Consider the following 25,153-nt stretch of genomic DNA (forward strand, 5'->3'; position numbering starts at 1 on the left):
CTGTTTGGTACTGTTTTGTCTAATCACTATTATTCATGCTCTCAGGCAAGCAATATTGGTCAGGTTGTTGGGGGGGGTGGTGGTGGTGTTATTTTTCATTTGTTGTTGGTTTTAGGTTTTTTATTTCCCTGAAAACACACACACACCTGACTGCTAGAATGATGTTCAGAAGAATATTTCATTCAAATTGTGTAACTACTTCTTGAATGTATTAATAAAATATAATAAAATAAGTGCAGAAACCTGCTAATAGAATGGACAAAGGATACCTACCTTTTCCCCCTTTTCTTTCCAAAGTTATCTCAGACTAGTAATAATCTGCAGTGATTTAAATTCATAGAAGTACTTGTGCTTAAGAAATGTCATTTAGGTATTTTAATTTGAAACTCGCAACTTACAGTAATGAGCAGGTATTGCTTTGTAGGAAGGCTACACAATTCAAACTTCTCTAAGTTCTTCTGGCTATTCTGCCTGAAATTGGTCTGATGCTGGGTACTGAGTTGTAGTTTGAGGATGTCTCTACTTGACTCAGGTATGGTCAAGCAGTACACAGTGAGGGAATTCAGAAACATCCTTCAGTCCATTGATGCATATTCCTGGACCTCACTGAAAGATCCCATCTACAGATACTGTGTCATACCTTAGTCCCTTTCTGCTCTTTTAGAAAGGAGGCAACACAAAAGTGAGGATAGGCAATGACTGGTTGTTCAAATTTTAATTCCTTGCCCCCTTTATGAGTTTAATAATATTTCTTACCAAAAGCTTTCTTGTTTGCATACCAATCTTCTATCTGGTCTGGTGAATACAGGTTTTTCTAAAGCAAAAGCTAACTTGGCCATCTAGATTTGACACACTGACTTTTTGCTGGGGTCAACTTAAAGACACGAAATTCAGAGCAAGTACTTCAGAATTTGACTAAGTTTGGGTATTGTGGTATGCCTATTGTTTAAATGTGGAAATGGTTGTAATTTGGCTACTGTGTGGAAGAATGATGAAGAATGTTTGAGAAGGCTCCCAGGAGACCTAATTGCGGCCTTGCAGTACATGAAGAGGCCTACAGGAAAGATGGTGAGGGACTGTTTATGAGGGAGTGTAGTGACATGACAAGGGGTAATGGGTTTAAGCTGAAGAAGGGTCAATTTAGATAAGTTGTTAGAAAGAAATTCTTCCCTGTTAGAGTGGTGAGGTACTGGAAAAGGTTGCCCAGAGAGGCTGTGGAGGCCCCATCCCTGGAAGTGTTCAAGACCAGGTTGGATGAGGCTTTGGGCAACGTGGTCTAGTGGAGGGTGTCCCTGCCCATGGCAGGAGGGCTGGACCTAGATGATCTTTAAGGTCGCTTCCAACCCAAACCATTCTATAATTCTAGGAATAATTAGTCTTCTCTAAGTTGAACCCAATATTAACCCTATTTGAAATTTCAGATTATTGCTACTCTTGAATCTGTTCATTCTCTTAAGTATTGGATAGTCTTTCTCATAAAAAATATTATAAAGTGCAGAGTTCAAATGGAAGATGGATTTGTTTGCTTTTTGTTTGTTTTGTGCTCAGTAAGAAACTGTTAGCAGATTTACCCTTGGATGCTGGAGATTAAGCCTGATGTACTGCATTGAGTATTCACAAGTAATTGTCAAACACATTTTATTTGTGATAGGATCAAAGCCAAAAGTTAAATATATGAACTTGGAAGAGATGCTTAACATATAATACTTATCAGGTAATGTACTTGCTCTTAATATATGACATCTTTGTATGCATCTTTATTAACCTGGTGTTAAAATATCCTCAAAGAATTTGAGGAAAAAAATACTAATTTAAATTCAAAGGTGTCAGTTAACACAACTATAGTGCTCATTCTGTGATAGGCTATAGCACAAAGATGATAATGGGCAGATGAGCCACTACTTCTCTTGACTGGCTTACTCAGCAATCATAGGAGGCTTCCCACTTCGGATTGTTTTTCCAATGCCCTAACAAGGCAGATTACCTAATGTTATAGTTCTACTTTAAGGGCAGAAGAAACAGAGAGATAAAAATAAGTATGCAGATGGAAACTGTTTCACTTTTCCATATGCTAATAGCAAACTACTAGGCCTCTTAATCATCCCTCTCATTAGTGGCTGCATTTTCAAAATGGTCTCAAAAGGATCTTTAAATGTCAATAGTCAGAAAGAGATCTGCACAGATAAAATTGAGCAAAATTTTGAGGAAAAAAAAATTAGCTGCAAAGTGTTAGTGTTGTCATGGAATAACTGGAATGCAATTTGAGTGTGCACATAGCTTGCATGAAATACAGCATTTTTTTATCTAAAGTCTTTAAATACCAATCTCTTCGAACAGAGTAATGAGAAGTATTTTACATTATTGTCTACTGTTAAAGGTGCTAACTTTCTTAAAATGTTTGAATGAGAATTTTTGTTACTTATGAAATTTTGACTATTGAAGAAGGGATCAGTCTTAAGGCCAGGGACCCACTGATGTTAAAGACAGCAAATTAAAACACAATCATGGTAACATACAAATGTGATCTCAGCATATCAGTGAATATGTGGTAAAAATTCAATGTCATGCATCTTCAGACCATGGAGACTTATTGAAAGGAGTGTAATATTCAGCAGATTTATCTGTATATGTACAATAAAAGCCTCAGATTCAAATGTCCAAATGTGTATTTTTCTGATGAACAGAAAGCTGCTCCTCAAAGATGGGGGGAAAAAAAACCCCAAAACCGAACTCACCAGCAACACACTATATTGTTGATGCTATCAGTGGTCACTGCATATTTTGTTATTATACATTATTTTAGAACAACTGAAAACTTGCTTGTTTAGAATTTAAGACAAGATAAATAAAATGTGTTGTGTGTTATGTGAGATGTTTTGAATATACAATGAGACAGCTCCCTTTCTCTGTGATTTATGGCACAGTTGAATTTCTTAAAATGGACATGATGAATTTCTAAGAGTTATGATATTATGGCAGGAATCACTGTCAAGTTTTAGCTAAAATTTTCCTTAGAGTCCCTTTACCATAACATGCAATGTCTTAGCTTTTGATTTACTTTGCAGAAAGATTTATACTGAGCCTTCTAAACACTAAAATCTTCTTAACATAGATCCCATCTTTTCTACATTGTATGTGATGGAATTTGATGGATTCTGTTGAGCACAGTGAAAATAAATCGTGTCTGCCCAGTGAATGTTCACTGGTTCACCAATTTATCTATCTTATTTGCAGGTGGACTTTTCTGCTCATATTTTGAAACAACCATTTGTAAAAAGCTTCTGTATTAAAAATTAATTGTTTCATATTGTAAAAAAAAAAAAAAAAATTATTATATCACATAATATGCAGTCATACGAGTGTGTCTCTTTCCAAGTCTGTTTCTTGAATAATACAGAATACTTACATACACTCTACTTCTATTTTCTTTATTATTTCTGGCCATTGGACTCAATGAAACTTGCCAATTCATAGAACTGGTCTTAAGAGCACTTTTTAGGACAGTTAGTAATTAGGATGTCACTGACTGCAAAAGTTCAGATAGAACAGAGTATTCTGGGATTCGTGTCTGAGCAAAGCAATACTAAGCACTAAAATATTTTATTTTCCCCAAATCTGAGCAGTTCTTAAGAGATCCATGGGCTCTGTAGTTGGAAATTCAGGTTCCCCAAGTTGTTGGGAAAAGCGTTCCTACTTAGGAAGCACATAGACAACACACAAACTGAAATTTGTGTTTCTAAAGCCTAAAGTAAAGATATGCAGGACCTGCAGATGTGTATCTATTTTAAATAATTTGAAGAAAGCTCTTCTAAGTACTGAAACTAATCACTGGTTTCCAATCAACTGATACCTCTTCAGTTATCAAAGAGTGTCTAATAGTAGTTGCCAATGTTTCAACTCTTGAATTTCTGATTTCGGTTATAACCTGTAAATGCTACTTTTACCTTTATCCAACTTTACTTCACCTCAGTTCCTCTTTATTCTTTTTTTATAACACCTCCTCCCCTTTAAAATTTGTTAATATACTTTGAATTTTATACAAATCACTTATTTTTTTCTTCTGCTATTCTCTATCTCCCCACCTCCTCTTAATTAATAGTTCCTTATTCTGTGGCTATTTGGAGGGCTTTTAAAAGTGTCTTTTTAGGAACAAAGCTTCCTACCCAATTTGTGGAACAACATTATAGAACAGCGTTGAAGACTTACACCGTAAATGCCAGTTTTAGTATATTATTTAAAATCTGTGACTTACTAGCAGCTTATTAATTATTTGAACTCTTCAGGCTTCCTCTAGCCTTATACAAAACAAACAAAAAAGCAATATATTACAGTTTTCTTCTTGAAAATTCACCATTTTTTTAATCCACATTTAGGCTAACCTCAAAACAGTTTATGGTTTCCCTGAATCTATGTCATGCTCTCTTTAAATTTATAACAACTCTTATCTGTAGTACCTAATCTAAATAAATACTACTAATATGTTTCATGCATCATGGAGTATCTCTCGAGGTTTTTAAGCTTTGGTTTTCAGCACCTTTTCAAGGCCAAAGCTTGGAAAGGAATGGGACATTAGATGGAACTACTCCAGAAAGTAAAGGACAGCATCACAATTTTGAAAGTATTTATCTCTTGCCAGAATTCACTGGTCACTTCTGTAAGGGTGTTTTCCTTTGGATTTTTTTGTTTTGTTGTTGTGTTGGTTTGGTTTTTAATAAGCAAAGCCTATTCTTTAGGAATTATATGTTTTTAATGTATCAGAATCAATTTACCAAGAATCAGCAAGTTGGTTTTTTGAGTATAGTGACACAGAGGAACATATTTAGAAGGCATATGGTAGAGAAAGCAGGGTGTGCTGCACCCTGGGAGATCTCTTCCTATTTTCCTGCAGTACTTCACTGACTAGAGCACATGCACATGGGGCTCTCTTGAATGTGTATTAACTGAATAAGAGACCATTTCCTAATGACGAATTCTATGCTCATTTAGTTTCTTTCTTGTTTACAAAAATAACACCCTTGAACAGTCAGTATATAATAATTTCTCAACTAAGAGAATTAAATAACGTGCCTTTGTTATTCATGATTCAGTTGTTTTGTGCATAACATAACATACAACTTTGAGCTGAAGCAAAGCAATGAAAAAGCCAGAAGTATGTATAAATATTATACATGATATAGGTATATATTCTCTCTATATACATATGTAGAGAAGATACTATCAAGATATGACATAACATAATATATGTGTATTCAACTGCCTGATATCTTGTTTTCAAGCACATTGACATCTACAATTAAGGGCAAAATGCCTCTTTTTGCAGGGTCTCCTATATTGCAGTTACAACAAAACTAAGCTAACTTTTAGGCTAGCATGTATTTCATATACCAGCAGTAAGCTGCAGCATCGCAGAGCTCAGTGTGGCCTGCAAGTGCTTTCTGAGAAGCCTGACTAATTAATGCATGCTGAGTTTCATGCTGCTATAGCTGAGATCCTGATAACAAGGCTAAATATAGTTCCACAGGAAGCCCCTCCAAAGATATAGTAGTGTAGATGTGTTTTTTGAAAGGTACAAATTCAGAGGCAATGCACTACTATCTTTCTCGAAGGATCAAAACAGGGCTTCAATGGGATAGGTGTAAAAGACCTTTTTGTAGCCTACTGTAAACATTTTAGTTTGCCTATGATTCAGTGGAAATCTGTCCTGAACTATATATCATCACAAGAAAGAGTAAGCCGTGGACTGACTCCAAAGCTCGCGGGAACTAAAACCAGCATGAGTATTCTGCATACTACATCTAGACATGAATGACTCAAACCAATGGCTTTATCATACGTATTCTACTCCTAACTTGTAACAGTAGTCTATCCACTTTAGTGGTCAACAACAGAACTTAAAAGGAAGGTGTGAAACTACGTGATGCAACTAATTTGGAAGCCTTACCCTATGATAGTACGTGAGTTGCCATCCAGAATTCATAGCGGGAAAGAGGGCAATAGGTATTCCCCTTTCTACTTTTGACTAGCTACTTATTCACAAGAAAGTCTCAGACTTTCACAGATGCTTCATCTGACTGATGGAGATACTTTGAAGTGGTAATATATGTTATTTTTTATTGATCTTAGTAATCTTGGCATAAGATTTTACTATAATGTTAGCATACCTATGAGTCCTTATTTAGAATCTGTATAGGAGACTATATATGTCTCAGTTCAGACTTAACCTGAAAGAACATTCTTACTCTTTGAGGAGTTCTACAGATATTATCTACCAGTCTTCCAAAGAACTCTGAGATGTTAGAGAAATACAGTGCTTTCAAAACCTAGTCTTGTGCGTACACATCATGAAGGTATTAACTCTGAGTTTCATAGATTGTCTGATTGCTTGTTACTGCATTCATCAGTTCTTTCAAAACTCTTGGGTGAAGTCATGTAATTCTTGTAACAATTTGATTCTTCCTTTTATTTCATCCACTTCTCTTATACTTTTTGATATCTCTATCCAAGTGCCTCAAAAGCTGTTTACTACTTCGCTGCGGTATATAGGTATCTCATATTCACTATGTCTAAAGAACTAAGTAAAAAAAAGATTGTTTCACTGCAAGATCTCTGGAGGTGTTGATATCCCACATGCATTCTGCTAAGCTTCCAAAGTTTGTTTTCTACTGTATTTTGTTCTTATTTTTGGCAGTCATATTGGAATTGTAACCCTCGAGGCAGCCATTGGTTAGAATCTGACTTGGTGCCGGAATTTGAGTTCCATTCAGAAAAAGTGGCTTGAAGGCCTACAAACTTTATATTTAAGCCACTTCAGTACCTGCCCTGTTCACTTTGTTTTTGTTACTTTGGTATACAAGAGTTTTCGGATCTCTCCCCGACTGTCTAACAGGATGGTGTCCAGGGTGCTTCCTATGGATTTTAACTTCCTATTCTTTTTACTTCGTTGTCTTTCAAACTGCTGTAACCTACTCATTTCAAAAAAAATCCAGCTCATGAATTTCAGTGTCGCAAACTACTTCTTAGTTTGATCTCACAAAACATGTCAAATTTAATTATATTGTGTTTTTTCTTTAGCAGTTCAATCATACTTATTTACAGGAATTATTTCAGGAAGTTACTTAAGGCAAAGTCAAGAATAGCCTGTTCTCTTGTATGCTTCAGAATGAGCTGTTCCAAGATGCTATTGTTTATTACTTTCAAAATTGTCTTTCCAATTTATGTTGTGATGTGACATCCAACTCATTTATATTTGGTATGATAATTGTCCTAACAGACTTGGTTACAGATTGCCCTAGTCTGAAGACCAGCAAACACTCTCAACTGTAAAAGTATTCTACAGCCTGGATCGTGCTCAAGTGTGGACCTATCTAGATTCTGACATATGACCTACATATACAATGTTGTTTATTTAGAAATCTCTCTAAATTGGCCCAAGACAGACATTCTTAGAACAAGAGTTACCCCTCAGGTGCACAGAACCAGAAATTTCATGTACCAGTCCAGTGCTCATCTAGTGGAGGAAAAAAAAAGGCAGTAGTGTTGGGGTGGGGAGGACAGATATGACACACTTCTCATGTCACATTGATACTGAACCACATATTGAGTGCAGTGTGAAAAGACGATATAAATTGGTGTGACTTGCAAAATATTGTAGTGCTCTATTGGATGTATATCATCATCACCAGAGTCATTATCATCAGGGCAGGTAACATTAATAGACAATCTTTTTCTTTTCAGGATACATGGTATATGCATGTCCAACTGTGTACACACAATGTAAACACACTACACATTCCCAAATGTTTATATAGACCCTGATTTTCTTCATAGACATGTTTATGTATTTGTGTCTTTTGTCATTAGCTGAAAAGATTTATCTTGTCATGTTTCAGAAGTGCAAACTTTCTCTCAAATGCTGTGAAGCTTACCTTAAATCTTTGCATGTTTGCAGAGTTTGTTATTTATTTATTTCAAAAGGATTTATTATACTATTCACCATTTTTCTGTTCTGGTATGGTCTGTAGGAATGAGAATTTTAAAATAATTTTCTTAAAAGAAAGGCAGGGTTACTAATGAGGATATTCAAAACAATGACATGGGAGTGCCTGCATTGCTTGCAAGAGTAAGTTCGCTGTTGCAAATTTATTATGAGAATGTTTAAAGGTGATGAAATAGGAGAAGGAAAGGGAAGTTAGTTGTTTATTTTTTTTCTCAAAACAAAATCCGAAGTGAAGGAATGGTGAAAGAATCACTTTTATTGTAGATGCAGTATAAATTAGAATCATCATCATCTTTTATATTGTAATAACCTTAAGAAAAAAAGAGGTCATTCATGCAGTATTGTATGTGGCAGTAATGGACACATCTCCTGTGCATATGTTGTGTTCCCCTGTGGGGCTATGGACTCATACAACATTGTCAGAAAACTGATGGGTTCAGAAAAAGAAATTGCAAGTGAATGACAGCAACATCCATCAGCCTTGTCCTGAAAAGAGAACAACTCTTATCCATAGCCTCGACAGTAAGTTGTGACAGTGTCAACTGTTATCTTTTACTTAGTGTAAAAGGTCATAACAGGGACTAATGCTGGGAAGAAGCTGGTCAAACTCAAAACAGAAAAAATTTAAATGGGACTTAAACTTCAAGAAAATAGAGAAGAAAGTCTTTAACTCTTAATTTCTTTACATGTTCAAATGACCCTTGATGCCTTATGGTGATGCAAATTGTCTATATTTATAGAGTGTAACTGGAGAAATTAAAAGATATTTGAAAGACAGGTCCAGCTATTTTTGAACTTGAACTCTGAGGCTGAACAACTGTATGATGGACATACAAGTTATTCATATACATAGAGTTAGGATTATCAAGCTTTGTTGTGGTAGTCACATAAAGCATACTTAATTATTCATAGTGAGCTAAACAGCTGGGTGTAACCAAAGTTAAGCTAAATGCATAAATAAAGATGCATAATTATTTTACTATACAGAGAAAGTCTTACTCTAAACTCTACTTTTGGTTGGGTTTTGTGTTTTTTTAATGATATTAAATTCGTAGAATTACTCCTGATTTACACTGGCATGAGATGTCCAAAATTGCCATTTTAAGGCATAAAATGCAGAGCAGTACTTTGAGTCTGCTGTGTAACAACATCAAATATGGGTATTACTCGACTGTTTTTTTCACCTGTGAGAATAAATTTACAAAGTTAATACTGTGATTAGTATTACTACCCAGAGCTGTTCTGTTTCCACTGACAGACTCTTGGTATGACTGGTTAATTCACAATTCTTCAAAGCAGCTCTGAAGACAGTTTTATTGCCCTGTTTAAGATTTCACTGAACTGTCCATGTCTGGAAGAGTTCTCAGTAATACTTGTTGTTAAAGTGACCTTATGCTGGCATATGGTGGATAGATACGGTACGTCCCTAGACATTAGGGAGGAGGTCACCCAAATCAAATTCAGAATGGTAATTTACAATTACTTCAGACCTCTCTGAGCTCCCCCTACCACTGCTTGAGGACTGAGCATACTCATACTAGATTTTCACCTCCCTACAAAAAGACACATCCTCTCTTTTGGAAGCTCTAGCTTCAAAAGAAATGTAAGAACCTGGGGATGTTTTCATTTCCAGCTAGTACCTCATTAGATAAAAATTATAAAGTGTTTCTTTTTAATTTCCCTGGAAATGTGGTACAGACCATATTGGTAAGAAGTTATTGGATAATCATGACTCTTGGGTGCTCTTACAGTTTTCTGCCATTTAGTGCTATGTAACGTGGGCCTTGATGTTGCTGTTCCTGAGTTGAATGTGGATTTTGCCATTAATTTCAGGAGGAATTTGCTTGGGTGCTTAGCCAGTGTGTACTGCATCTACCTCATCTGTGAAATTGCCATAATAATATTGTAGAAACTTATTTACATGAATGAAATCTCTTCCAGATCATAGCTGTTTGTAAATTACCAAGTATGAGGACAAAATAGGGTGGGAGGAGAAAATGAAAGACAACTATGCACAGAAACATTGCAGTATTTTAGAGAGATCCTTGGATGCAAAGTAATAAATACTGACAGTATTACTAGGTTTTGTTCTATATATAGCTTCTTGAGAGGGATTATTCCAGTTAGTTTTGTTGTTGCTTTGGGTGTTTTAGGGTTTTTTTTTTTTCTTGTCCTGGCATTCTAAATTGTTTTCCCAGGATTATTCTAATTTCCTCTAGGACTAACTTGTAATACCTGTGTACTCCATACTAAGTTAATTTTATTTTCTGTTTTCAAATTCCACTTTTGTGGTTCATTCACTCACCTGGTCTTACCAATTTTGCACTGCTTTAGATGTGCTTTGATGCGTACATACCCACAAAGTGTAAGCTGCTTCTTCAAGTGCTCTCTGTGATAAGTAGAAATGATGGTTTTGCATTTGCTGGACAAGTGCCTTGCCATCTTGACTGGCCTTCAGTCCATTTCCATGGTATACCATTTAAGTAATAATACCCTTTCTGTAGAGGGTAATGTAGCTCTATAAAAACACTCTCAAGTCAGCAAAACTATTCCATTCAGACTTAGTAAATGCTGCTGAACAGAAACATCTGTCTGTGAAATTTTTACCTTCTAGCATCTGTAAATAGAGGCAGATCACATTTAAAGCATGTATTGATTCCCTGAAACATTTGGCCTGTGTGCACAAAGTTAGAAAGCATCAGTCATCATAAATAAAAACATGTATTTATGCTTACTGCAGCACTGTGGGACATATCCTTCTCAGAGGACTAGTTGAGGTTTTAGGATAGCGAGGAAAGAATAGGAGTATTGACACAAGTACATTTGGGGTGCGCATGCAAAAAGGTGAAAGATGATGAGGAGCACTGTGTGTTCTCCATTTGTTCCCCAAGAAGGCTTGAAGTAATAGCGCTATACATTTGCAGAAAGCAGTTTCATCTACCTTTCTAGCAAACCAATAAAAGGACAGCTGTATTCTGTTTTACAGTAAGATACTAACTTGTATTCTCCTAGTTCTTACTGGAAAAAAGTCTGTTTGAAGAGCAGTTAGATTATTGCTTATATCCGTTGATAGCACTTCTCCTTGAACTCTTTCTATCGCTAAGTTTTTAACCTGGATGATTGTTTACCGGAAAATATAAGGAGCTTGTTTGAGTTAAAAAGTGCATTGCATAATACTGGTATCTTTTTAAATAAGCGGGTAAAATAGTTTTGCATTCTTAAAATAAAATCCACTGATTATGTTTTGGCTGTTGTACACTGGTCATGGTTTCTTTGGGTTTTGTTTACTTTTATTAAGATATTTTTCATGTAAAAATATATTTTACAACTACAAATGGCAAGTTAGATTAGAAGTATCCTGTGAAGTTTCCTTATTTATGGGAAAAATACATTTTAAGTCTCAAAATATTTCATCTGGATCAAAACTGTTTGACAGTTGGTATCACAGACGTCAGGAGTCTCAGCAATCACTTTTCAGTAATCTCCCTTTGTCTAGAGAACAGAGAATTGATGTAGGAACTGTGTTTTATTTCTGAAATAGGACTGTTTCATGTTTTACATGTTAGTTTAAATGTGCATAATTTTTTTGGTTTCGTGGTTTGTTGGTTGGTTTTGGGGGGGGGGGGGGGGTTGGGGGGGGGAGGTGGTGTTGAGTCCCTGTTAAATGAATGGCTCTGCTCTCTTCATACTTCATTGTGCCATGGCATAACACTTGCCTCCACTATTCTTCCTTCTCTCCCCGTTCACTACTTGTCCATATGCCCTGTTAATTTACTTATTTCATCTTCCTGTCTTGGTTCCTACTTCTTTTTTCCCCCATTGTTGTCTTCTCACCTGGTGAAGGTGGTGGTAATAATGAGGAGGAGTTTTCTGAAGTAATGAGGTCCTTTCAGGTAAGAAAAATCCAGCTAAACCTATGTAGATTTCCATTTTAATCTTAAAATTTGCACACAGTTATACCAAACCCAAGACTGATGTTTAAAGCTAAATGGCTTTGAAAAGAAAACAAGTTTCATTTTTCATCAAAAGCTTCCAACCTAACCATTTTAGAACCCTCAGATATTGTTTGTAGCAGTATTCTGGAATGTATTACCCAATATAAAAAATTTAGGAAACCAGCTCTATGTCCAAGAGAGCTTAGAAGGGAAGAGCAAATCCTGCAATCAATTGATGCAGACAAATGCCACTCCATTAATTTAATAACAGGTTTCTGCAATCTGCTTTCAGAGCTGAATCTTACACAAACAGCATGGAGGAGATTTAGACACAGAGTGGCATAATCTTGGTGTACATTGTGTGCTGTCTTTTAAGTGTTTTACTATCCTTACCCTATGCAATCGCTCCTTGTGCCCTACCTTGCCCTGCCTTCCCATCAAAGGATGCGTATACTGTAGATATTTCCTAGCTAAGTGCCAATGTAGCTAAAATTGAGGAATTCAAAAATTGCTGTCTATATAGCTGTTAAACTAATTTATTCCACCATTCTGAAGGAAATAGGGCTTTTTGTGGTGCTTTCATGATTTGATAAGAGGACTGTAGATTTCATTCCACCACAATTCTGGGTGCCAGACATTTTGTGTTTCACTCCAGTCCCCATTGAGCTGCTAACAATTGTCTGCAATCAAAACACTTGTGGATGTCTCACACAACCTTTTACTTCAATTTTTTTAAAAAATCTGTAATTCAATTTCACATTAAAAGGCTTTCTTCAATATATATATCTAAAATCTGTTGATCCCAAGCTATGCAAAAGGTTGTTTTTAATAGATATAGTAGGTCTTTGTCTCATAAAGTACAGCCTAGGTCATGATCTGGGGTAAGTTGTTATCTATAGTGTCTTTAATCCTGTGGGGATGCCACGCAGTGAGTCACAGAGTGAACAAATATGAGCTCCAGCAAATAAAGTCCTACATAAGGATGTAAGCCAGTAAGAGACTGTTACTTGCCCCTCCCATTTGCTCTTCTTTTGCAATTAAGTGAAACTCATGCTGTATCAAGTGGTACTTGTTTCCTAAGCAACTTATCAGACACAGTTTCTGTACAATACTGATAATTTCATATTTTTAAGGGCCAAGAGCAGTATAATAGGCAGGTCATACACTATTGCTTTTGTTGATAGCTTTACCACTTTGGATTCTTTTAGGTATACAGTCACTGAAGCTAGTAAATCCCAGAAGATTGTCACTATGCAAAAGTGAATTCCCTTGCCCGTGAAAGGCAGAATCAAAGTACACCTGGATGAATAATTTTTTCTGTGTATGTGATGTAACAGGGATCGTTATGCTGACAGGCTGATTGCTAATGGCATGGTGTGTGGTGCATGGACTGTGACATACTAGATCTGAAGACCTAAAATGACAAGTGAAACCAAAATAAAATACATTGAAACTTTGTTCAGGAAATTTCTACAAGGATTGACTATGATTTCGTTTACTTTACATTATTTTATAGCTTCACAGGAGTTGGAAATGGAAATCGTGTGTCAAAATAAATTATTACTAACATTCTTCTGTAAATTAGAGAATTAAATTTTATCTGATACGTGGAAACAAGTCTCATCTGAGTGGTTGTGATACTACTACTGCATCACATCCAGATGCTCAAAAACTCGGGAAACATCACTTTCATAGAACTGTATTCATACCAGCCTGTTGAGGTGCAGTGAAAAGAATTTTTTTATTTTTTTTTTAAAGTGGGATTTTGCCCTTGTTACTTTGCTTGTGATACAGGACTGCTGTCCTTGGGCTAGCAAAAATCAGCATCTCTTCTGTCTCTATTGACTTGACTGATTAGATCACTTGAGGATCTGTCTTGAAATTCTTATTCCATCTGAAAGTTTATTTTGCATAATCTATGCATTTACACCAAACCATATGGAAACCACTTTAGAGCAGTTCTTAGTACATGGTCTGGGATATTGCTTGTGGTGACAGGAATATATTGCTACAGTCGAGGATTGACAAGACAAACAAAGTCCGATGTTGCTTATAGCCCATTTTTTGCATAGTGTCACGCATTGGTCAGCAAGGATTGTGGGCCATTAACTTAGAGTATTTCAATTTTGGGGGGGATTCTATTGCACTCCTCAAATTTGAAAGCTAGGAATCAAAATAATCTGCAACTGGCATTTAAAATATGACCATCTTTGCTAACTTCTCTGCAAGATTATAATACTTGTAATCTAATTGAGATATTTTTAGAGCTAGAAGTATCATATCCAGCTGGGAACCAGGTTGTCTCCCCATTGTAAGACATCCAAAATCTTAGATAGCAATCCTTAAACATGTTACATGAACGGTTCTGTATCTTGCCAATATTTGTGTTCACACCACTTATTTCCTCTCCTTTTCAATCAAATGCACAGACACAAGTGAGAAAGAGAGGGGAATGTTTTCTTTGACAAGTTGCTTACAATAAATGGGAGATTCTGAAGGTGCTGAGAAATTTTGAATGACAGAGATAGACCAGAACCCTGTGGTCAGAGAAAAAGTGGTACTATCAAAAGTGCATAGCAAAGCATGAAACCAATTGTAAAAGGAAAAGTATTGTATGACTTTGTACTCTATGTCTATATATTCTGATGATACCCCTATCCCATAGACTTGTTTGGGCACATAGAGTCTGGAACGGTGGTAAGGAAGTGTTACTGGTGTAGACAGTGATACTTTTACAGCTGGCAAAAAAATGAGTTATGCAGATCATCCCAAGCAAGGCTCAATAGAGCCTTACATTAAAAAAAAAAAAAAAACCAAAAAAAAACCAAAAAAACCCCCCCAAAAAACCCAAACCAAAACCAAAAAAACAAACCATTAACTTTCCATGCATAATGGACCATGATATCCATATGTATTGCATTTGTTTGAGATATGTTCCATTCCTTTTTGCTGGAATAGTCAGACTGAGAGCAGGTTTCACTATATATGGCACAAGGGTACTCTGGGTCCAGAATGGGTGTTTCCTGATTGTTAGTGCATACACCGGATCAGAGAACAAATGCTAGTTATATTTGCATAGCTTGAATTCTTTGGGTATACTATTCTAATATTCCCATGGAAATATGGTACTTTTCTGTCCCTGATTTTATGTTGATATGTAAATCAAAAATTCCTGTCAGTCCAGCACTGAATATTACCAGCCTTCAGCCTCAGGTTCTTGTTGATATCTGGTTCGTATTCAGGCATGGTGAATGAAGCATTTCTGTGGTGTAATGGTAATTAATAGCAGAGACTCAGAAACAGCTCAGAAATCAGGTGTGTCAGATGTCCCAAGTTAGCACATGCAGGTGAGTTTCACAGTGCAGGATTAAAGTGTTTCACCTTAAGATCTCCTGTTCTTATCATATGATTGCAGGAGAAAAAAAAAAAAAAGGTGCCTATTATACATCTGAAGTAAAATGATTCACTGCAGAGTATCCACCATCTTCCTTTCAGGGCTATATTTCAAGAGGTTTGGCAGTGAAGCAGACTAGCTGTGTGGGAACAGAAACCTCCACTGGTGAACAGGGAGAGTGGCTCTGTAACATCAGCCGTGGAACAGAACGATGAAAAATGTGTGTTTGGGGGGGTGGTGTAATTTTAACAAATGCTTAAATGTTCAACTTAGTTGTTTGTTTTTTTTTTTTTTCTTTTGAATACACAAACAAGTCATGTTATATTTATCACACACACAAAATATTGTCTGTTTCATCTAGAAAAGTGTATTTTCTCCCTCCACGAATTCCAATTGTTACAAATGGGAGAAGGTGGTGAGAATATGTCTTGGTGAATTCCCCCCAGTCCCCCAAAAAGATGTCTTTTTTTTTTTTTTTGCTTTTTCTGGAAGCAAAACCCAAGCAGATACTTGATCAGAAAGGCACAATGTGGTGTTTTAAGGCACTGATAGAGGAGGGCAGGATTTGTTCACCCCGCGGGCAATACTGTCCGTGTGTTTCGTTCCTGGACAGAGCGGCGGAGGGCGGGGGAGCCGCTCCTCGCCGGCAGGACGCGCCGCTGGGGAGGTGGGGGGCTCCCCTGGCCCCGCTTCGGCGGCAGGTGGATGCTGCGATGCTCGTCGCGGGGCTTCCCCGCTCTTTAGCGCTCCAGCCAAGGTAGCTGCCGGTCCGTATTAAATGGCTGCCTGCTTTTCGTGCTGCCGGCTCTTTTACGGTTTTGCTGGGTTTTGGGTTTTGTTTTTTTTTTTCCCAGCCCTGCAGTCTCTCTGGGGCAGCGTCCCCCCTTCTCCTCCCCGCTGCTCCCCCAGGTGAGGCTTCGTCCCACCGCCCCCCTGCCCGCCCCCACATCAGCCCTTCCTCCCTCCCCCTTGCCAGGCAGCCAGCCCCCGGCCCTGCACCCCAGGCTGCTCCCGGGCCAGGCTGCGTCTGTGTGCGGGCTCGGGGGTGTGCATACCCGGGGCACCCCCCGGCCCCGGCTGTGAGAGGCGGCTACCTCCGCTTCCCGCGAAGTACGCGCGGCGGCAGGAGGCGGTGGCCCGGCCCGGGGGCGGCGAGGCAGGGAGCTCCGGAGCGCCTCAGACCTGTGCGTGCGGAGCGGACTGAAGCGTCGCTCTCTGTGCAACACCCTCACCCTTGTCCCTCCCACCACCACCCGTTTGGTGTGGGTTGTGGTTTTTTTTTTTTTTCTTTTTTTTTTCTTTTTTTTTGGTGGCTTTTTTCCCCCCTCCTCCACCCTCCTGCAGCGAGTTAAATATTTCTTTTAATTGACGCCCCAAGTGTTCCCAATCCCTTCCCCGCGCAGCCCGGGCCGGCCTAGGACGTGTGCACGCCCAGATACGCTCGGTGAAGCAGCACAGATCCGCGGGGCTGAGCGGGTATGTGGGTGAGGAGGTGGTGTAAAAGGAGCTACGAGCACAAAGCAGATTTGTGAGGAATAATTTAACTCCAGTGTCTGTTGTTTTTCGGGGTTTTGGTTTTTTCCTTTCTCTTTCTCCTTTTTCTTTTTCTGCTCAGGATTTAAATGTCACTCAAAGCATCCCCAAATGAGCTTTCCGTTCGTCTCCGATTCCTTCTGAGGCATTAATTGGATCACACGCTGCATTTGAAGAGCTTGGGTGTTTTACCCACGAAGGTAAGTGTGCCTATGAACTTGCACCGGGTCTGGATGGTCACTAAAAGCTTGACTGCCTTTCAGGGTGGTGTTTTTCTTCCCCTTCCTTTCGCTCCCCCCCAGCCCCGTGGCCAGGCTTAGCTCTATCTGAGGAACTTGCATCCCTGGGTTAAACATCGGTCGATATATGGAAACCACGCCGGCGGGGCCGGCCGGGGGGAGTGGGGCCGCGTGGGGTCTGCGCCCGCCCCTCAAGCACCAGCAAATGACCCGTGGGAGCCGGCGGCAGGAGCTGGCGACTCCCCCAGTTCCCGGTGCCTCTGCCCCAGGAACGGCGCCTGGCAGCACAGTAAGGAAGGAAACAGCCTAATCCTCTCTTGCAAGAAACTGTTCGTCATCATATTTTTTTTTTTTTCCGTGAGAAATACTGTAGGCGCCCATCTCCCCTCCTCCTCCCCCACCGCCCGCCCCCGTTGCAAGCGCCGGCTCCTTTTCCCGCACCTCGCCCCGCTTCGGGCGGTTCTTTCCAGGGACTAAAAAGTTAAGCTGCCCCCTTTCCCCCCCCACCTGCCCCTAGCACCATACGTACGCTGTGCATCCCCCTTTTTAACCTCTTCCCCCTCTGTCTAATCCGAGTCGGTCCAGCCCCCGCCCCCCCACCCTTTAAACTAGGTTGCAAAGCCGCTGTACCCTGCAACTCCTAAAACTTCTCTCCTTGCTGTGATTTATATTCTAAACTAACAAAAAGGACAACAAAAATATACTCGATCCTCCTGTGGATGACTTTTTTTTTAAAAAAAATAATGCATTTCCTTCTTCCCCTTTAATTTTTTTTTTTTTTTTTTTTTTTTGGCAAGGAAATTTGCTCCATCTCCAGCAGCAACCACTGCTCCTTTTGATGTTGTGGTACGCCGTGCGCATGCGCTTCACATTAGAATTACTGCACTGGCCAGAATAAGTTGGATCTCTTCTTCTCTTCACTGAAACCCTAAATCATATCAAAAGCTAAAGGGATGCTGAGAGTCCGGAAAAAGGGTTACTTTGGGATTTGGTCGTTCCCTTTATTAATAGCCGTGGTGTGTGCACAGAGGTAAGTGATGAAGCTATCTCTTTTGCTTTACTTGGGATTGCACTGCATGCTGCTGCTGAGAGGAATGTACAGCTCGGGTCTGAGAAATAAGAAATAATATAGTATTGTTCTTTTTTTTTTCTTTAGCGTCAATGACCCTAGTAATATGTCACTGGTAAAAGAGACCGTGGATAGACTGCTGAAGGGCTATGACATTCGTTTGAGGCCAGATTTTGGAGGTAATTTGACTGCTTTTGAGTAAGAGAGATTACACATCCGGGCTGTGTACCTTTGGTGTGTGTGCTTTTTAAACGTGTTGTGGGTGCTGTTGCTTTGGGGGGGGGGGGGGGGGGGGGGGTGTGTGTGTGTTGCCATTTTCCGAAGCTGATCCAAAGTTAAGCCCATTGTTACTCAATTTTCTTAGCACAGGGTGCTCTTAATGTGATCACTTAAATTTCTTGCATATTTGTAACTGGTCCCTCATTTTGTGTGTGTGTACTGATAGTTTATTAACCCGTAATTAAACCCTTGTTTAGCTGGTTTTATCGAGATGCAGATCTCTTAAGTTTACCCAACGTTTGTTCCTCTCAGCTTAATGTGCCTGTGATCACAGTTACTATTTTTGAGTACAAGATGTGCTGTTAACTGGTACAAAAATGTCATTTAACCCCCTGCGTGCTCCTACTTCGAACTAGTTTATTTCGGACGTGTTCGCTGGGGGTGTCCCCTCGCGTCCCCCCACCCTTCTGGGGCTCACTGGCCGCCGTCCCTTGGGCTGCCCCTTCCCCCAAAGCGCCGGGCTGAGGGTGGCGAGCCGGGTCGTGTCCGCGGAGGCCGGGGCCGGAGACGCGCTTCCCGGCGTGGGAATGGGGGAGCCCCCGCACCCCCCCCACACCGACCGGCCCCGAGCCGCTGCCCGCCCTGGTCCCTCCGGGTGCCCATCCGTCGGCGGAGCGCCCCGCTGTTAACACGTGTGTGCGTGTTACATAAAACACCGCTACCGGGGGGCGCAGAGGGTGAATCCGGTGTAAACGCACGTTCCCCGCGGATCGGTGGGAGCCTGCTTTTGCTTGCTTTGAGAGGGCGGGGGAGGGAAGGTATGGGGAAGACTTTTTGCTTTCCTTCTGACTTTATGGTTCTGTTTAAGCGTCCTTTCGTTTGTACGCTTAGTCCTGCTAACTCTGCTAAGAATGAGTTAAGTTCTTAGACATCACATTGCGGACCATCTTGTTGGTTTGCAGGTCCCCCAGTGGCTGTTGGCATGAACATAGACATTGCCAGTATAGATATGGTCTCAGAAGTCAACATGGTGAGTATTTAGGGTTTGGGGCTGGTTGCTCTCCGAGGGGGTGGCTGGCGCTTCCCCCGCCCCTGCCGAGGCGGAGCGGTGCCCGCGGCCGTGCGGGGACCCGGCGCGGCCTCCTGCCCTGGAGCGCCGCCGCGGCGGAGCGCGCCGCCTCCTAGAGGGTCGGCTGCGGGGGAGAGGGTGGAGGAGGGTCGTGCGTAACCCTCAGCCCGCGGTGGAGTCGGGGGCGGTGGGAGCCCCCGCAGCGCCGGCCGCAAGGCCGATTCCTGCGGCACCGCTCCCGAGGCGCTGCCCGCCCGCACGGCCGCGCAGCCTTGCCGCGAGCAACGGCGCCCCCTGCCGGCCGCGCGCTCGCACGGCACCCCGCCGCCACCTGGCCGCGCTGCCGCTCCGCGGGGCGCCGCGCGCAGAGGGCCGCTCCCGCGCACCCGGCCCCGGGGCCGCGCCCGCGCCGCGTGCTCCTCGCCGGCTCCACCTCCTCGGGTGCGTGGGGAAACCGAGTGGAGTTTGGATGGCTGACCTGTTCTCATGCCTTTCTTGGCTTATTTTTCTGGGTGATATTAAAAAAGATAATTTGCTGTTTTGTCTTAGAAGTGGACTTTCGATTAAAAAATGAAAGTGGTTTTTACTTTTGTGTGAATCCAAAGCTGCAATCTACTAGGTCAGTGTTACATCCTTGCATCTCTTCAAAACTGGAAGGTAGTGCTGAATGTTTTCTTTTCTTGTGAAAAGATTGTGAAGATTCTTGTGAATCTTCTTTCGTTTGTTTCAATGTTTTCTAGAAATTTGGTCTCCAGTTAAAGGGGGTGGCATATCAGAGTACTGTGATCTGACACAGAATTACTGTAAAACCGAGTATTATTTTAATATCCTCTACTCAGTTTATTGTGTTTCTATAATGAAATGTTTGACCTTTGTTAGAAAAGTCTTTTCAGACTATCTGCAGAACTCTGGGAGAATGGGGGCAAATGTATAGGCAATTTTGTTGCACACGTTTGCCTAAAGCATTTAAGCTCTGGGCTTATTTCACTCTAAGAAGCTACCTATTTCTTAAAACCAGGCATTCATTTTACATAATTTTTTTTGCTTACAGTTTCAGAAGAGATTCCAAACCAAGATTATTTTCTTAATCTGCTTAACTGCAAAATGTGACATTTAACTGTTCATTTTACAATGATCTGTATAGCATAACCAAGTACTAATATACGCTGATAGGCCTGAAATAAATGAGGAGACATGCAAGCAGACAACAAGATACTTAGTATACAAGGCCTTAGCTCTTTCCTTGCAAAGCCACCAGAATTTGGTAGAAACCAGGAGGAATGCCATTGAATGCTAGCTGATGCAAAGCCTTCTGAAATGAGACAAATAGAAAGAATCTTTTGGATTTATGGACCTAATTCCTGAGCCATGGGCCTGCTGTTGCTTTGCCTGTAGTCATGGCAAACACTACTGACTTGAGATAAAGGCAAATCATTGCTTGGGGTCATGTATTAACATTAATGGATCAAACTTTTGCTTGGGAGGAAGGCTTAACAATCATAGTCATTTATCTTGACATAATTTCTGTTAATTCCAATGTTAACTAACTTTAAAAATTATCATCCTTACATTTCTTTTCTAGTTTTGACACATTCCATCTACCATATGCATTTGTGCCACTCTGCAGGCAGAAGGCTTGTCTCCAGTGTCATGAACTAAATCATAAACTGTTTTTTTTACTTTGTTGAACAGGAGAATTTAGAGTAGCTGTTATAGAAGGTAAACGTGTGGATTGTCAAGACTATTATTGTTGACTTTGCATTCTTAAAGAGGGGGTAAATACTTCACATAATAACAAACTCGTAGTGTAACCGGCTTTACAGTTGCCTCCCAAATATTTATTGTATGCAACAAACTGCAAGCTGTTTAACCTTTTGTAGTCAGAAACTTGAACTGGGATGTATTTTAGTTTTCAAAAATGGTTTTTAAGTACTGGTACTTGAGAACATAATTCCAGCTCTGGGGAATGCACTGAATGCACATGAGAAAAGTGGGAGCTTCAGGCGTATGTGGTTGTTGACAATCGTCATGACTATTTGGACTCATTGTTTTGTATTTTGCAAAGAAATAATATACCTCAGGTAATGATTTCATGCAGTGCAATAAAGATTATGGATAATTCCACTCACCTTTCTGGACCAGGCCCCACAGTATTGTTGAGTGTATGCTTTATGTTAGTTACACTGTAGATTTTCTTAAGGCCCCTCTTATTCAGGTAACGATAGAAAACAAACATGGAGAGGTGTGAAGGCTACTAAAATGGTTTTCCTGGGCTAAAGAATTTGATCTTACATAAGATGAGGTGTATTGCAGTGACTCTAATACAATGCTTTCGAGATAGTTTCCAGGTGTTTCTTACTGTACTTGAATTTTCTTTTTAGTTTCCTTTTCCTTAATACCAATCACTGATTGTAAAAATAATATGTCCAGAAAGCTTAATAGTCTCTTTTTCTCTTTCTCTCTTCTTTTTTTTTTTTTTTAATAACCAGTGCTAGCTAGGATGTCACACTTCCACATTTCCATCTTCTTAGTTTAATTATTGGATTAGAACCCTTGACAACACAGCATCTAAGACTTATCTATTCTAATTTTCTCGTTTTTCCTCCCAACACTTCCCTCATCAACTGTTTTAAAAAATTTGGTGGTACAGGTTCATTAAGAAGTACAGAAATAAATTTTCTTCCAGAGACACCACTGAAGATTCTGCATAATGTTGTGCATTTGATCTATCTAGATAAGACATGAGGATTTCTATGGATAATGTTGATCATGTGGTCGTTTTCAATGTCTTGGCTTATTTCCTATTAAATAGGTGAACATTTTCTTTCTTTTTTTTCTTTTCTTTCTTTTTTTCTTGGTCTGTGGCTATTTTGGGATTCTAGTACGGAATGTCTTGAAAAGAGAGAGAAATATTCTCTGGATATATTTTATTTTATTTTTTTTTCCAGGAATTATATAGTTTTTGAGGTAATGAGTTGTATATTTAATTAAATATAACTATTCATACTGTGGGTTGTTGGGGGTCTGCAGAGAGGTATCCGAACAGTTTATTTAATTTCAAGTATTTGCTTGCTTATGATTGTACAGATTTTGGCACATGGACTGACTGTGTGTACATGGTGTTAAATAGATACAATAGATTGGGTTTGTCTTAGTGGGAGCCATTAGGGTTGATTGAGTGCATCATCCTTCCATCAAGTGGGAGTTGGAGAAACAAAGGAGCTGTTATCATCTGTGAGGGAAAGGTTTACTTATTATTGTATGCCAAGTTTTACAATAACTTCAAAGCTTGAAAAAGAAGCTTTTTTTTATATTGTATTTCACTTCTATATTCACAATATGCCAAAGTTGCATAAAATAGTAAGTATAATACTCGTAAATCAGAATATTCTCAGCCTAACAAAGTGCAGGCACAGCTGTAATTTGCTGATAGACCTCTGACTTTCAGTTGCTTTTGATAATGGAGACCCAGTAGTGGTTTTCTTTAAAATCTCTCAGGTTTTCTGGAGAGGATATTAAAAAAGCTCAAGAGACAAGGTTTAGATTATGACAACAACGGGAGCTGTGTGGCTACCTCTCAAGCAGCAGCGGCAATTATCTTTATGTGTGAAAAGGGAAGAGATGGCTTGTGATATAAAAAGAAATGGGGGATAAGTGATAAGGAAATAGGGTGGAGCTGTTTCAAACCAGAAAACTCAGGAGAAAAGTCTTGGTAAAGAAAAATAAAGAGAAAGAAAATTTTAAAACAGGACAAAATGTCCTATAGTCACTGGTACAGAAAGAGGTGAGGAGAATGGTTCCTGTCAGCAGTGTCTTCTTTGGTTGATCCGCTCTGGTTGTACATGTTGCTGTACATGATCCATAGACAGAATAAGGAGAGGACAGGACTGAAAATGCATTGAAAACTAAATACTGGAAATACTGGGAAGGTGTTGCTTCCCTAATCCTAAATGCTTCCTGCTGCTAGAGACTGTTGGTTTTATTATTCCCACTGCATCATAGACGCATATGCTTCTTCACACAAAATTGCATTTCTCAGCGGACAGTTTGAATTTGGCTCTCGCCAAATTATTGTGCTTGTACACTACTGACTCATACTGAAGTGTCTACAGAGACTCCTGTGAATGCAGATCAGGTGATTTATATCTTAGAAGTGAGAACTTTTTTTACTGAGAGCACTGTTTCACTTGTTCCTTCAGTTATTGTCTGGGTAACATCACAAGACCTTTCTTTTCAAACAGGAGTAAATTGCATTATTATGGATTGCCATTTCTTTTACTACGTGCCTCTAATTTAGACTTTTTCCTTTCTTAGCTCTAAGGTATGTAAAAATAAATAAGAGCTCCCACGTTGAAGTAAAATATTTATTCTTGGGGATCAAAGCAAGTATTCATATTGGTATGTTACATGTGGATTGAAGTTTTCATGTTGGTTTTGCTAGAATATATGTAGCTACAGTATGAAATGTTTTCTCTAGAACATATATGCAGGAATGTAGAGAGTTTGTAATTACTTTTATAAGCCAGTTCAGAAGCAATAATGTATTATGTGTATTTATATATATTACGTGTATCTGTATTTATCTAGAAGTGTGACATATTTCTTGTTTCTTCTTAAGGTAAATATAAGTGGCTTGTTAATTGGATTGCATTTTCAGTGTGCTACAATGTTGCAAAACTTTAATCAGTAGAAAATCTTCTTGTTTCATCAGTGGTGGTGATTTTTCAAAGTGATTGCTTGCTTCAGCAGACCAGGGGATGGTTGTCAGTAATTTAACGAGATTGCCTTGGAGGTGATTTGTACAACTGAATTAATAATTATTGCCTCCTTGTTTTTAGAAAGCCTTGTCCTATAAGTACTTGAGTAATTTGGCTCCTACCATAGGGAAAAAAAGATATATTTATCTTTAATATGTTTTATGGTCACTGTCTTGGCGCTAAAGCGTGAGAATGAACAAGAAGTATACTTTGTTAGCTCCTACCATAGGCTGCTTTATTTCATAACTTCTCTATTGAAAATCACATAAAATCTTTATAAATGAGCCGTGTAGTAGAAAGAAAGATTTTTATGTTGTGCTCTACAAACTTGTTACAAGTTTAAGCTGTTCCAATGGTTGTATTTGTGCTTCTTAGTGACTCTAAAGTCTGTCAGTGCACCATGACTAAATCCTTATTATTCCTCCCTTCCTTTTTTTATCCTCATACCCTGTGCAGCCCACTGCAAGGTTTATAGTAGAGCCTTTAGTATTAAACCATGTTGAAGTACAGTCTTGTGTAGTAATAATTCTTTTATTTTTCTATAAGTAATCCAGATTCCTTGTAGACTTTTAGTGGTTAATGCTGCAGGTCTCTGCAAGTGCTTGTATGAATTAGGTAAGCAAGACTGAGACCCTTCATTTCAAAGGAGGGTACTCGTTCATGAGGTAATCTTTGAAATGCCTCTTAAGTAATGGAAGGTAGCGTCTTGTTTGTCTTTACAGTTAAGAACTTTAGAAATAGTTAAATGTCTTGAGTTATACTGAAAAAACGTTTACTATGAGTGTATGCAACCTGTAATTTAATGATAAATGAATGTGCGTAATTACATTAAAATTGCAGGCATACTGTGGGTTGACGAAAAGATAAACAGGACAGAAGCAGTGTTTTTGCTTTATTGTAATTACTCTTACTATGCTTCTACAGGGATTCCCATCCTGCTCA

The 25,153-nt window shown here is 39.4% G+C and overlaps 1 protein-coding gene across 3 annotated transcripts in view; it reads left to right on the forward strand.

The window, feature by feature from the left end:
- The first annotated feature begins 15,917 nt into the window (after positions 1–15,917).
- Positions 15,918–25,153, forward strand: part of GABRB2 (gamma-aminobutyric acid type A receptor subunit beta2) — a 175,865-nt gene continuing 166,629 nt past the window's right edge. Inside the window, exons 1-5 of one of the 3 annotated variants that reach the window (XM_075766498.1) lie at positions 15,918–16,082; positions 16,941–17,058; positions 17,895–18,127; positions 18,254–18,345; positions 19,348–19,415. In XM_075766498.1, the coding sequence (XP_075622613.1) occupies positions 18,051–18,127; positions 18,254–18,345; positions 19,348–19,415 (237 nt within the window). In that variant the 5' untranslated portion in view covers positions 15,918–16,082; positions 16,941–17,058; positions 17,895–18,050. Of the gene's footprint in view, positions 16,083–16,601; positions 16,802–16,940; positions 17,059–17,894; positions 18,128–18,253; positions 18,346–19,347; positions 19,416–25,153 lie in introns of those variants that run through there. The other 2 variants (XM_075766499.1, XM_075766497.1) reach the window with 2 other exon arrangements.

Source organism: Balearica regulorum, chromosome 14, assembly GCF_011004875.1.
Source record: "Balearica regulorum gibbericeps isolate bBalReg1 chromosome 14, bBalReg1.pri, whole genome shotgun sequence".
In the NCBI taxonomy this organism is placed as follows: Eukaryota; Metazoa; Chordata; class Aves; order Gruiformes; family Gruidae; genus Balearica; species Balearica regulorum.